At 36.0% G+C, this 15,013-nt stretch overlaps 1 protein-coding gene across 6 annotated transcripts in view; it reads left to right on the forward strand.

Annotated features, from left to right (window-relative positions):
• The window catches only part of LOC101417154 (multidrug resistance-associated protein 1-like), a 101,898-nt gene that overhangs the window by 76,373 nt on the left and 10,512 nt on the right, over positions 1 to 15,013 (forward strand). For all 6 annotated transcript variants that reach the window (XM_012526817.2, XM_004462648.3, XM_012526818.3 and 3 more), the window contains 4 exons: positions 27 to 246; positions 9,307 to 9,461; positions 11,466 to 11,621; positions 14,568 to 14,767. In XM_012526817.2, coding sequence (XP_012382271.2) covers positions 27 to 246; positions 9,307 to 9,461; positions 11,466 to 11,621; positions 14,568 to 14,767 — 731 coding nt within the window. The remainder of the gene's footprint in view (positions 1 to 26; positions 247 to 9,306; positions 9,462 to 11,465; positions 11,622 to 14,567; positions 14,768 to 15,013) is intronic.

Genomic DNA, 15,013 nt, shown 5'->3' on the forward strand with positions numbered 1-15,013 from the left:
CCATTTTATACCAATCTTGTCCATAGGTGAAGTTCTCCATCATCCTGAAGTACCTCAAAGCCTTTGGCTGGCTCTGGGTGTGGCTGGGGTTGGCCACTTTCCTTGGGCAGAATTTTGTGGGCATTGGACAGAATCTATTGCTAAGTGACTGGGCAAAAGAAGCAAAGCACATGCATGAGTTCACAGAATGGAAGGAATTAAGAGGCAATAAATTTAATATCTATGGATTATTGGGATTAATGCAAGGTAAGAACAAAAGTCCAAGTATTTTACATATCTCTTTTTCATCCAGTTGATGCAAGATCAATCATATGACATCCCATTGTTTTGAACAAAATTTACACCCTAGTTTTAAAATATTTGGGGATATTTAAATGTGCAGGTTTTCAATTGACCATATTTGAGAGAGTAAGCCAAATCTTGAAATGCCAGCAACATGGCCCACAGCGAATAATTTACATATTTGTCTTGTTTAACCTTGACAATAATTCTTTAGAAAAGTGGTAGTATCTCCATTTTACAGGAGAGGAAACTGAGTTAAGTCACATGGGATTTACAAGTCTTGACCTCATAGCCATTCGCTATATATGCAAGGGTTTAAGTGATGCAGAAATCAATAAGTGAGTCTTTAAAGGAGTTTAAAGCCTGTTGATACCTAGGTCAGGTACACAATCAAACTACAAGGTAAACAATAAATACTATAAAGGAAGTAAAATCAAGCCCTGTAAGGATTCAGAGCAAGAGAAGACCACGTTTGATTGAGAGAGTAAGGTGATTTCCATGGAGTAGCTGGCATTTGAAGTGATACTAGTGGGATGGATAGAATATTGTCAGACTGAGATCATAGAGAAGGAGAGATGTTAGAGACATAATAGTGTGAACAAATACAGGAGTGGGGAAGGTGAGGGATTTGGACAGGAGTGAGATTATCAGTTTGAGTGGTCCTCAGCAGGAGGGGAACTTGAAGTAGAAAGGTAGTTTGAAGAAATGTTGGAGAGGAAATTGGAAAATATTGGGAATTTGAGAAAAATGTGATATAGTTGGAGTTATGTTTTAGACCAAGAGTAATTTGGCAACAGTGAATAAAAGGTGATTTTAAAATGGAAGTAACTGAAATCAGAGAGAAGTTGGGGTTAATAGGGAAGGAATAATCAAGCATCTAGGTTGAAGTCTAAGTAAGAGGTAATCTAGTACAGAAAGTGCTCTTATCTGATCCATCTTCATGTCACACAAAGAATTTAGTTCAATGTTAACTAATGGATTAAGCACAGAACAGTGCTGATTAAATAAATGAACAGTGAATGTATCAATGAACAAATGACTGGATAACTGAAACAGATAAGATAGAATTGTAATGAAGACATATAAGAATTAGTGACTTGAGGATGAGTAGAGAGAGGGCAACATTAATGGTTTTTAGGTTCAGGTTGGGTGATTTATATGCATCTCTATTATCTATTGCATGTACGTATGAAGGGTTAAATCTAGTGAGCTAATGTTACAGCTTTAGGGTAGATTCAATATCCTTTAAATATCCTTTTAAAATTTTAAGTGAACAAATATCAGTTCCTATACTAGACAAGGCATGCAAATTCACAATAACATTTGTGTAAAATCTTATTTTTAATTATCTGTGAGTACAAGAAATATTTTGTAACTAAGATAGCAGGTTATGTACAAATGAATCATGAAGACTTTTCCTGTTTGGCTTTTTGTTTTTAGTGCTCTGCAATCACTAGACTATGAATCTATTCTAAATTTCCCTTCTTCATTTTTCTTTTACATTTAAAATTTTTTAACTTTTTAAAACAAGGTTTCTAATACAATTGTAAATTATATTTTCATAGGTAAGGTGAGCCTGAGTAATCAAAACCTATCATTTCTGATTTTTTAGTATACCAAAATTATATCTTATGGAACTGATCCAATCAAGATCAGGTTGTATTCACTGATATCACCGTGGCACAGGTGTTTTTTTTGTTTGTTTGTTTGAACTTTTAGCATAAACAGCACATTCCCAGGTTATACTAGAGAACTGATATGAATAATATAAAAAGCTAGCATTCAGTCAAAACTGGGGTGAGTACTGAAGCAGAAAATATGCACATCTGTTATATCTATTATTTATAACAATTTTAGAGATCTTAACCTTATTTTTTTTTAAATAAGCATTTTTTCCTTGGCCCCAGCCATTTGCTTTAGATTATCTGTAGGACGGTATGCATGTCCCCAATCTATTATTTTTACCTCACTTTTAGAATCTTCCTTTCTTTCCAGTCTAATGTGTAGAGTATAGGCACCTTATTTTCAAAGTACAGTGTTTAAAGAGTAAGCTGCTGCTTCAAGTTTAATAGGACTGAGTGGGTCATTTACTTTCCTTACTTCACAAAATTCCACTGAATCTACAGGGAATACATATAAAAGGAAAGGCTTCAGAGGATTTAAGTGTGATAAATTTCTGTATAAGCAAATATACTTAAAATAAAATAGATTATCAAGGATTGAGGACCCTATAGCCAGGAACAAATACTGGAGAAGCTATACCAGAAGGGCTTAGAGATGTTCTCATTTGAGCCCTAGAGTGACCCTAAACTCAGAGTCACAAGTACAGAGTAGGGTTGAGTTATAAGGAACTAATTCCAGTAATTCATTAGAGGGTTATTCTGCAGGCCTGTGAGCCCCTCTTAAACGTTCCCTCTGCTTTCCTGCCCACCCCCTCTGCCCAGTGTGAACAGCAACTGGCCTGGTAGTAGTACAATGAAAACTAGAAAGCTGATCCCAAAAGAGGAAATGAGGGTTTTTAGTGTGTGTGGCATATATGAAAGAAAGCCTTTTTGTTGGGCTTTTTTTCCTTAAAAATTTATTTTTTATTTATTTCTCTCCCCTTCCCACCCCCCCCCCCCACCGCCAGTTGTCTGCTCTCTGTCCATTTGCTGTGTGTTCTTCTGTGACTGCTTCTATCCTTATCAGCAGCAGGGGAATCTGTGTTTCTTTTTGTTGCTTTATCTTGTTGTGTCAGCTCTCCATGTGTGTGGCACCATTCTTGGGCAGGCTGCACTTTCTTTCACGCTGGGTGGTTCTCCTTAACGGGGCGCACTCCTTGCGCGTGGGGCTTCCCTATGCGGGGGACACCCCTGCTTTTGTAGAAGATCCTTGCTACATGTCTGGATCCCAGTGTGGAGACTTTAAGTGTCCTCCTACCCACACACTTAAGCAGATCTTGAAGCATGCCCTTCCATTTACAGGAGAGAAATGTTGGAGAAATAAATAAATAAAATGACAGAAGAATGCTAAACCAGATAACTGTATTAACCAACCATGTCTTTCCCTTAAATGTTTAAACTAATAATAATCCTGGTCATGCATTTTAATCAGACCAACAGTACAAACCCAGAGCCAATAAATAATAGAGCAATTGATCCGAGAAGTAAAACAATCATACTTGGAGTAGAAGAGAAACTTAGTACATAGTATCTTCTGTGATTTAAAAATATTGCTAATAAATTAAGTGCAGAATGCACTGAAATAAATGCAGTCAGAGAATGAGACTATTCATGAAAAATTTAAAGAATTTAAAAATATTTTACAAGTATGAGAAGATAAGCTAGAAGAAATTATTTCAAATATACATCAAAAACAGAAATGGAAAATGGTAATATGAAAGAAAATTAAAGGAACAGTCCAGGAAGTTCAACATTCATGTAAAAAGAATTTCGGTAAATGGAGGGGGAAATTATCGAATACATAATGTTTGAAAAATATTTTCTGTAACTGAAGAATTCCAGGTTAGACTGTAAACACAGAAGGTAAAAGTAAGAAGAGAAACATTCAAAAGTATAATACAATTAATGGAAATATTTTTAAGCAGAGAAAGTTTGTCATGGGTAATTTATGTTGGAGTGGGAAGGAAGATAGTGTGAAAGAAATAAAATATCTGATGAGATTAAGTGTATTGACTTAAGTGTTTGGGAATAAATCAGTGCTAGTTACACAGAAAACTACACCTATGAAAAAACAATGTTACAAGTACTACTAATCAGGAAGCCGATGTGGCTCAAGCAGTTGGGCACCTGCCTACCACATGGGAGATCCTGGGTTCAGTTCCTGGTACCTCCTAAAAAAGACAAAACAGTGAGCCAATGTGATTGGCTGGCACGGTGAGCTGATGCAACGAGCTAATGCAGTGAGATGACACACCGAGGAGATGCAATGAGATGATGCAATGAGGAAACACAATGAGAGACACAACAAACAAGGAGCAGATGTGGCTCAAGTGATTGGGTGCCTCCCTCCCACATGGGAGGGCCTGGGTTCGGTTCCAGGTGCCTCCTAAAAAAAGATGAGCAGACACAGAGCATACAATGAACAGATATGGAGAGCAAACAGTGAGCACAGTGGGAGGGGGAATAAATCTTTTTAAAAAAAGTAAGTAGTATTAATTTAGTGAACTTGGTGAATTTATATGTGTATGGTAGAAATGTAAACCTGAATATTTATTTGAGGAAAAAAGGTAACCTATTTTTTGGAAGAAAGAAATATGGAAAAAAATAGAAATTACTAAAACTGAGAAATGAGGTAACAGCAATATGAGATAGTCTTTAAAAAAAAAATAAAAGGACTAGCTAAAAAAAGTTAAGATGCTCAGGGTCAACTGTTTGTTGTTATAAACAATATATTGGCAACACATTTTTATTAGCGATTTTGCATATTAGAGTGCGTTAGATCAATTTGTGTATCAGTTAAGACTCGAGCTATCTGGTGTAAAAGATGGAAATTTTTTTTTCTGTTTAAAATCAAGTGTATTGATATATATTCATAAAGTATGCAATCCATCCAAAGTGTGCAATCAGTGGTATTTGGTATAATCACATAGTTGTGCATGCTTCACTTCAATCATTATTAGAGCATTTTTATTGCTTCAGTAATAATAATAATAAAACAGTCAAACAAAAACTCTACCCCTTAATAATCACCTCTCAATCTCTCTATCCTTCCTCTGCCATACGAAACCGTTATTCTGTACCCATCTCTCTAATTTATTTGTATTTATATTTTGCATAGATGAAGTCAAACAATATGTCATACCTTTTGCCTAGTTTCTTTCACTTAGTATATTGCCTTTTATTTTTTTACCCTTAATGAAAGATTAGTATATTACTATACCCTACTGTTTATAGTTTGCTTTGGTTGTATTTTTGCCTGACATTAACATCTTGTAACATTATCGTACATTTGTTCAGTTTCAAAGAAAAACAGTTTATATATGCAGTATTACCCAAACTCATTTTTCACATGAGATTTTACTATGTTATACATTCCCATGTTACATTGTTTAGCTTTCCTTCCAGTAATATACATGACCTTAGACTTTCCCTTTCAACTGTCATACCCATATATTAGCACTGCTAGTTACAAACACTATGATGTGCTTTCATCTTATCTATTCATTTCCAAAGATTTATGAACAACCTTTTACTAATTCTGCACAGATTAAACCTCAGCTTTCCATTCTGTAGCCTCATTCTATTTTCTGGTGGCCTATATTCTAATTGAACTTATGTAATATACTTAGTTCATAATAACACAATCATACAGTAATTGTCCGTTTGTGTCTGGTTTGCTTCACTCAATGTAATGCCCTCCAGTTTCATCCATGTTGTCATATGCTTCACAGCTTTATTTCTTCTTATAGCTGTATAATATTTCATCATATGTATACACCACAATTTGTTTATCCATTCATTGGTTGATGGACACCTAGGCAGTTTCCATTGTTTGACAATTGTGAATAATGCTATGAATATCAGTGTGCAGATGGCTAGTCAGTTCTTCTGGATATATACCTACTCATGGTATTGCTGGGTCACATGGTATATTGGTCAGCCAAAGGGGTGCTGATGCAAAATACCAGAAATCTGTTGGCTTTTATAAAGGGTATTTATTTTGTGTAGAAGCTTATAATTACCAGGTCGTAGAGCATAAGTTACTTCCCTCATCAAAGTGTTGCTACGTGTTTGAGCAAGATTGTTGCCAATATCTGCAAGAGTTCAGTCTTCCTCTTCTTCTGAAGGCTCTACGGTCCCAGCTTCTTCCAGTATCAGCTCTAGGCTGGCATAAGTCTCATTGCTCTCCCAGGGCTCATTTCTTTCTGGGTTCATCTACTCAGGACTCTGGTCTCTGCAGCTGGAAACTGTCAGGTGAATGGCTTCTCTTCCCGGCACCTTTGCCATGTCTAATGGAGCCTTCTCTATTTCTTCAAGTATCTGCTTCTCCTGCATGCTTACTTCCCAGACTCCAGGATCAAAACTCCAACTCTTCTCTGCCATTAGGTTTCTCTGTGAGTCCCTGTGCACCAAGGAAGCAGGGACTTAACATCCTTCTGAAGTGGCCCAATCAAAGCCCTAATCATAATTTAAGCATGCCCAGGTACAGACCAGTTTACTAACACAATCCAATATCTATTTTTGGAATTGATAAACAATGGCAAACTCCCACACTGGCAAATCCTTCTTTTAGGAACTGCAAAACAGCCCTCCACAGTGGCTATACCATTGCACATTCCCACCAAGAGAGAATAAGCATTCCTATCTCTCCACATCCTCTCCAACACTTGTAATTCTCCATCTTTTTAATAGTGGCCATTCTAATAGGTGTGAAATGATATCTCATTGTAGCTTTGATTTGCAGTTCCCTAATTGCTAGTGATGCTGAACTTTTTTTTTTCATCTGTTTTTTCACCACTTGTATTTCTTTTTTGTACAAATGTCTATTCAAGTCTTTTGCCCATTTTTTAATCAGGTCATTTGTTTTTCCACTGTTGAGTTGTAGCATCTCTTTTTATATCCTAGATATTAAACACTTATCAGATTTGTGATTTCCAGATATTTTCTCCCATTGAGTCACAACAGCATATGTGCCATGGGACTTAAGAAGAAAAGGGAAAAGGGGCAGATAGAGTATTTGATAAATAATGGCTGAAAATTTCCCAATTCTCATGAAAAAAAAATGAAATTTACTTGTCCAAGAACCACAGCATACCCCAATCAAAATAAATCCATATAGACCTACTCCCAGATACATCCTACTCAGATTATCAAATGCAAAAGATAAAGAAAAAATTCTGAAAGTAGCAAGGGAGAAGCAAACCATCACATACGATGGATGCCCAGTAAGGCTTTGTATACATTAGATTTCTCATCAGAAACCATGGAGGTGAGAAGTCAACCAAGAACTCTTTATCCAGCAAAATTGTCCTTCAAATATGAAGGTGAGTTTAAAATATTCACAAATAAATAGAAACTAAGAGGATTAATAAAAAAGAAGCCAGCTTTGCTGTAAGTACTAAAGGGGCCCTACAGCCTAAAAAGGAAAAGGCAGAAGACAGAGGCTTGGAGGAGCGTGTAGAAGAGAAGACTATCAGAAAGGATAATGAAAACAGTAAAAAGACAGGCAAAAATAAGACATGACATATGAAAGCCAAAGAATAAGATGGTGAAAGTAAATAATGCATTTACAGTAATAGCATTGAGTGTGAACAGATTAAACTCCCCAGTCAGAAGATATAGGCAGACAGATTGGATACAGAAACATGAGCCATCCATATGCTGTCAGAAGAGACTTAGACTCACTTTTAGATCCTGAAAATGAAAGTTGGAAAAAAGATATTCCATTTTTTTTTACAGTAACCAAAAAAGACCAGGGGTAGCTATACTAATATCAGATAAAACAGACTTTAAATGTAAATATGTTATCAGAGATGCAGAATGCCATTTTATATTAATAAACAGGACAATCCACCAGGAAGAAGTAACAGTCACAATTATCTATTACCTAACCAGGATACCCCAAAATCCATAAGGCAAACTGACAAAATTAAGGGACATCTCAACATAATAATTGGAGACTTCAACACACCTCTCATATCACTACATAGAACAACTAGACAGAAAATCAACAAAGAAGCTGAGAAATTGAACAATATGATAAATGAGCTAGACCTAACAGACTTAATACAGATCATTGCATCCCAAATCAGTGTGTTATACATTTTTCTTAAGTGTACATGGATCATTCTTGGGTTAGACCACATGCTGGGTCTCAAAAAATATAAAAAGATTGAAATTAAAACATGGAAATTTATTGACTCCCCAAATGGATACATCCAAGCATAGGTCTTTAAACACAAATTGATCCAGGGGCTTAAATAGATGCCCAGTACTCTCTTAATTTAATAGTTCTATTCTTTTTCCTTGATGGCTTCATTCTCAGGCATCACATGGTGGTGGAAATACAATAGTTCTTTCAAATAAGTTTCATAGAAGTCCATGGAATTACTTTGCTTGAAACAATTTGGTCATACATCCTTCCTTGACCCAATCATTGTAACAAAGTATTTCTTCTTCCATCCCTACAAGTTACCAAATTTCTGAATTCTTTTTTCCTTTATTCCTTCTTACTGGCTGGATAATTCTTTTCTGAACTTGTCTTTCTTGTCAGACTTTGTCCAATGCAGCTAACGGCAGCCAGAACGTGCTTAATAACAACTGTTTTCCAACCTCTTCCACTAAAGCTACAAATGTATTTAATATATTATCTGCATTCTTAGTTATTGCAAGAGCAATCCCCCACCCCTATGAAATCTCAGTAGCTGAAAACAAAAATAGTTTTTTTCTCACTCATACCATGGTCCAGTCTGAGTCAGCAAAAAGACTGCTCATCCTAGGGACCCAAGTGGAAGGAGCAGTCCAACCACCATTTTACTGTTGGTAGGGATTGTGCAAAGGGAATGGGAGCTATAGCAGATCTGACACCAGCAATTAAATGCTCTAACTTGATGGTGGCATGTGACATTTCTCTCAGAACTCATTGTCTAGAAATATTCATTTGATCCCACCAACCACAAGGGATCCAGACTGTGCAAGGCTGCGATGTGCCTAGAAGTCAGGAGAACTGGAACTACTTGGCTAAGCTCTAGTGTCCCATGGAATAGCATAATAAAATGAATAGATTGCTGTTACTAAAATTCTGTGAACCAGACTTAACTCTTCTGTGCATTTCTGCAGAATCTATGACCAAGAATGGGAAGAGCCCTGCTCTGGTAGCATGGCAACCCATCCAGAAGTGTCTGTATTTATTTCCAGTGCACCATACACATTTATACTTAGTTTGGTGCCACAACTACACATTCTAAGTATAATATTTGGACTTTTAATTAAAACATAAATGGTATTATAAGCAACATTTTGAGAGTTAAAACACAAAGTTCCCTTAAGATTTATCTTGATTCTAATATCAGTTTGTGTTTAGGTCTCTTTGTCTGCTGTGGAGCCTACGTGCTCACCAGAGGATCCCTGGCTGCTTCCCGGACTTTGTACACTCAGCTGTTGAATAATGTGCTGCACCTCCCACTGCAGTTTTTTGAAACCAATCCCATAGGCCAGATAGTCAACCGGTTCACCAAGGTAAGTAAAATCACACCTTATAAAATACTATACCCAGGAATAATGATACCTGGTTAGTACTTTATAATGCCTTAGAAATCTCATTTATAAAAAATGATATCCTTAAAATATGAGATAGTATTTAATATAGATGTTGTTGTAAATTCATTTCTAATTCTTGGAACATTTATAATTGATGTGTGATAGAATCACATTTTAAAAATATAATCAAAATAACCCTTCAACATTCTTAAAAAAATCTAAGAAGTGCATGTGCTTTGGTATGTACAACTCCATAATAATAATCATCATAATAATAAACACATAATAATCAGTTAAGCTAAAAAAAGAAAGAAAATGAAAAACTTTATGGAAATACCTGGACCTTGAAAACATTCTGCCTTTAAGAAAACCATCAAATTGTTTATAATATGTGAGGGATGGGTGAAAATGTCCATAGTATCTTTGCTTACCTGTAGGATTTTATTGATTTTTTATCACTATTAAGCATTTATAATTGTTTTCCCCATGTCTTTTACCACAGATCATTTGCGATTGCATTGTCCCATAGAAATATAATGCAAGACACATATGTAATTTTAAAATTTTCTATTAGCCACAATAAAAAAGTAGAAAAAGTTCACATTAATTCTATTGTACTTTGCCTAATACATTTTATCTAAACATAATCATTTCAAACTGTATTCAGTATGAAAATTATTAATAAAATATTTTACATTCTTTTTTTTCATACAATGTCATTGAAATCTGGTTTATATTTTATACTTCTATCACATCTCACTTTGTAGTAGCCCCATTTAAAATGCTCAGTAGATACATTTTGCTAGTGGTTTCTGAATTAGTGCAGGTCTCTAACTTTAAAATATATAAATATATTTACACATATATGCAAAAATTCACTTGTGTATTTGTGTGTGTATGTGTGTAAAGTGAAGAGAAAAACCTGAAATTAGAAATGAAAGTAGCAAACATAATAAATGCTTGATAGATTTTTAGAACTTGCTTAATCATACCAATATGTATGCTCTTCTTTAAGAATTTAGAGAAGAGCTTGGTCACCAGCATCTATCTCTCCCAGTGGCCATTACCTACTATGACCCTACTGAATAGCTATCAATTTCATACAGTAAAATTTCTCATTATTGGGTCTTTAGCAGATGAGAGTATGGGGTGTTAAGTTCTAATGACAGTAAGGAAGTTGCATATGAATATGATGTTCTTTCACTATTTTGTATTTGACGTAACCATGGAAATCTCAAAGCAAAATTAGGAATTAATTAAGTCCTATCTCTACTCTTTATATTACTCTTGCCTGAACTAAGTAGTTCCTTCCTTTCAAAATTAAAATGTCTTCCTGCTCCCTGGGATCACTAATGTCATACAATGTACCACAAATGTAGACTTGATTATGTTATTTACAGCAAGGTATGAATTAAGGCATGGCTTTTCCTTGTCCTTTTCTCCTTTACATTATCCACCCCCATCTTTCAATTTCTAATTTTGTAAGAAAACATTATTTTGTTTTTCTGCCACTTCTGATCCAGTTACCCAAGAAGGCCACTGGTTATGTTTTCAGTGGATAACCCATTTTACAGGAATATTTTATAATTTATGAGTAGTGAATAGTGGTAGCCTAATGCCCCTCAAAACCCAACAACTGGCTTTGCATTCTGGGGATATTTTAAGCAGGATCTGACCTTAGTTTAAAACTTAAGTGTCCTGCAGTTGTGACTGGGTAATATAATTTCTTGATCATAGGCATCTCCTTGCTCTAATAGCCTAGTGACTGGTACAATTGGCCAAGGAACAAAAATATATGCAAGTGAGGTGGAATGGGCAAAAAACATATAGTTAAAACCAATTTAATCATCAGATTATTCTATCTGGGTAAGCCTTTTTCCCACTGAATAATATATTTTTCCTTCCTGTCATTCTAAATGATAAAGAGTGAAAAATGATAAAGAGTGATAAAGAGTGAAAAATAGACTGTATCACATTTTTCAGGACATGTTTATAATTGATATGCGTTTCCATTACTACTTACGGACCTGGGTGAACTGTACATTGGATGTTATTGGAACAGTTTTGGTCATTGTGGGAGCTTTACCACTCTTCATTCTGGCAATAATACCCTTGTTTTTTCTCTATTTAACTATACAGGTAAGTGCTTGGGTTTTTTTTTTCTGTATTAACTTATAAGTCCACAGTCAAATATAGTTTCAGACTCACTTAAACCTCCTGTTAGTCCAGATTCTGTAAGAAGCAGACTCTAAGAAAGAACTAGATGTGCTAGAAATTTATTGTGGGAAATTCCTGTTAAGGATAAAGAGGACAAAGCAGGACAATGTGGATGGACAGAGCCCTCAGACAGCAGTGCAGCTCTGACCCCTGTGAGGAAGAGGAGGAAGGAAAGAGGATTGGGTAGAAAGAGTCTTAGATTCAAAATCAGTTCCACAAAATGTTCTGCCAAACAAATGGGAGGTCCTCAACCAAAGTCACCCGGTAGGGGTTCCCATGTGTCCCTGGAATGGTCTTGCTTTAGCACTCCCTGCCATGCTCTGTCATTGGCTGGGAGCAGCCCTTGGGAAAAGTGACCTCCATGCTAATATGGTAGTAGATCCAGAGAGGCAGCAGTTGGGGCTGGCCGTCATTTATGCTTCCTGCAGCAGGAGAACTTAGATCACATTTTTATGAACACCCCATCTCCTATAGATTGTTTATATTTTAGCTGAAAATTAATTTCCTGAGTATCCAAGAAAGTAACAGACAGTGCCTTTTTATCCTTTTAATTATCTCAGATATCTGCAAACTACTGACAGAAAAACTAGAAATGTCTTTCATGATTCTTAGGTAATAGCTTTACAGTGCAATTAAAATTTGCCAACCAATTTGAACTCCAAAATTATGTCACTGTGAGGCTACCATGTAAAATGAAATTTCTTAGCCTGCACTTTAACTAGCAAAGTTTTCTGAGGCTCTTTTCCCAAAACTAAGCAGTTCTTCTCAAACTCTAAGTTTTAAAATTCCTATTGTAATTGAGGCTGCTCAAGTTGTAATTATTTGCTCATTTCTGCACCTTTGTCATCACTCTGCCTCCTACTTCATATGTTTTCTCTATTTCTGCCTGCTTGGATCTTATTCACCCTTCATGGATTGGCCCAGATTCCATTCTCTGTGTGAAGAATTCCCTATCAAACTAGTGCACAGATCTGACTCACCCATGTATTTTGGACTTATTATTCTCCTAGTATTTTAGCTATTTTTTTTCAGAGACCACTAATCTCAATAAGATTATGTTCTTTGGTGGCAGACACTATGTCTTTTATTTAAAAGGTCTAGAAGTTGAGGAATACTATCAAAGATCAGTTGTATCTGCTTTGAAAATACATCCAAAAAATTTCTCATATCTTAAAAGAACTACTATTATCATATATAATAGACCAGTGGTTGATTAACTAGATTGAGGTGTCCAGGACTGGAAAACACATCTAAAAACTGTGTCTTATTAGGGAGAGCTGAAAAGGGTGAGTCCTAAATTTGGATTAAGGAGCTTTAGATTCTTGCCACCTTGTTTGGCACATCACTTTCCCTTTCCAGGCTTCATTTCTATCCTTTGTCAAATGCAAGCTTTTATTTAGACCAGTGCTATTCAAAGTGTGCTCCGTGGACACATAGTCCATACCTGAAATCTACTGAATCAGAACCTCTCAGGGTGGAAGTCAGAAATCTGTGTTTTAACAAACCCTCCAGGTAACTTTTGCTAAAGTCCAAGAGACATTGATCTAGAGGTTCTTAAATTAGATTCTCTGGACAGTTCCATGAATGGACTCCATGGCTTCTAAAATTTACTGAAATGTTATGAAAAATTCCAAGTGCATATATGTATGCATGTGTATATTTATCTAAGGGAAAGTGTCCTAGCCTTAACAACTCAGAGGGGTCTATGTCTTCCAAAACATAATCAATTATCTAGACAATCTCCAAGTTGCCTTGCAACCCTAATATATCAGGATCTTTTATTTTGTCCAGAGCACTTAGCATAGAGGAGAGCTTGTAAAATAGATGCTGACAGACAATGTGTGTCTTGAGATATGTTTTTGTTTAGTTTGCTCAGTGATTTTTACAAAAATAAAGACATTTTAAAGTAAGGGATTTTACATAAAATTCCAGATTTGAAGATTGTCCTGAAAAAAAAGTAGGATCGGACAATCCCTGATTTTCATTTCCAGTTTGTAGCAACTGTATAGGGCTGGTTAGTTAATTCAAAGCCTGATCCTTAGAGTTCACTACAGTCTCCACCATTCCCTATTGTACTTAACTGGAGGTCAAGGATAAGTTGTCACTAGTAAGGCTGCACTGGTATTTTTCTTAGAGAAAAGAAATTTTTTTCTGTAATTACATTTAGGTATGAAAATTTGTGTATTGGTCTGTTTCCATCATTTAAGTCAACTGCCAGGTCATGTTTCTAACATATGGCATAGAGCTTTCTTCATAGGTACTCATAATGGTTATTTGATAGTGCTATCAAAGTGCCGTTCTGCCTAGTTATGATCTAACCATGCTGTCCAGATTTGGGGCCTTTTGCTGTTAAAACAGTATGCTCATTTCCTAGGGTTGCTGTAACAAAGCTTCACAAACTTGGTGGCATGAGTCAGCAGAAATTCATTCACTCAAAGTTCTAGAGGTCAGAAGTCCAAAATCAAGGTGTCAGTAGGTTTGGTTCCTTCTGGAGGCTCTCAGAGAGAATCCGTTCCATGCCTTTCTCCTCATTTCTGGTAGCTGTGGGAAATTATTGGCATTCCTTGGCTTGTAGACATACCATTCGAGTCTTTACCTCTGTCTGCATAACCTTCCCTTCTGTGTCTATGTCTTCTTTTCTGTCTCTTATAAGGATACTTGTCATTGAATTCAGTGCCCACCCTAATCCAGGATGATCTCATCCAGAGATTTAAAATTTTGTCTATAAAGATTCTATTTCAAATAAGATCAAACTAGAAGGTTAGGACTTGGACATGTCTTTTGGGGGCTACTGTTCAACCCATTATGCAAAGGTCTTGCAGTTTTTTCAAATAATTGTATCATTGCCTCTTTTTGCCTTTTGATTAGAGATACTACATGGCTAGCTCTCGTCGGATTCGGCGGTTAGCAGGAGCATCCCGCTCTCCTGTCATTTCCCACTTTGGTGAGACTTTATCGGGGGTATCCACTATCAGAGCATTTGGACATGAGCAAAGGTTCATCCAGCAAAACAAAGAAGTGGTGAATGAAAACTTGGTCTGTTTCTACAATAATGTAATTTCAAACAGGTAATGCAGATGGTCAGGTTGGTGCATCTGGCTCAGGATGAGTCTCTTAGATATCTTTGTTCACTGATTTCTAAACAGAAAGAGTGTACTGAAATGACCTTTCATCAAACAACAAAAGAAATGTGAAGTTAATTATCTTCAAGTCCTTAATATATGCAAGTTAAATTGTATCTGTTCATATTCATATAAAAATAAATACTACTTCACATGAAAAAAAGGTCCTAAGTTTGTTGAAGGTTATATAGG

This window comes from Dasypus novemcinctus, chromosome 4, assembly GCF_030445035.2.
Source record: "Dasypus novemcinctus isolate mDasNov1 chromosome 4, mDasNov1.1.hap2, whole genome shotgun sequence".
NCBI classification, from domain to species: Eukaryota; Metazoa; Chordata; class Mammalia; order Cingulata; family Dasypodidae; genus Dasypus; species Dasypus novemcinctus.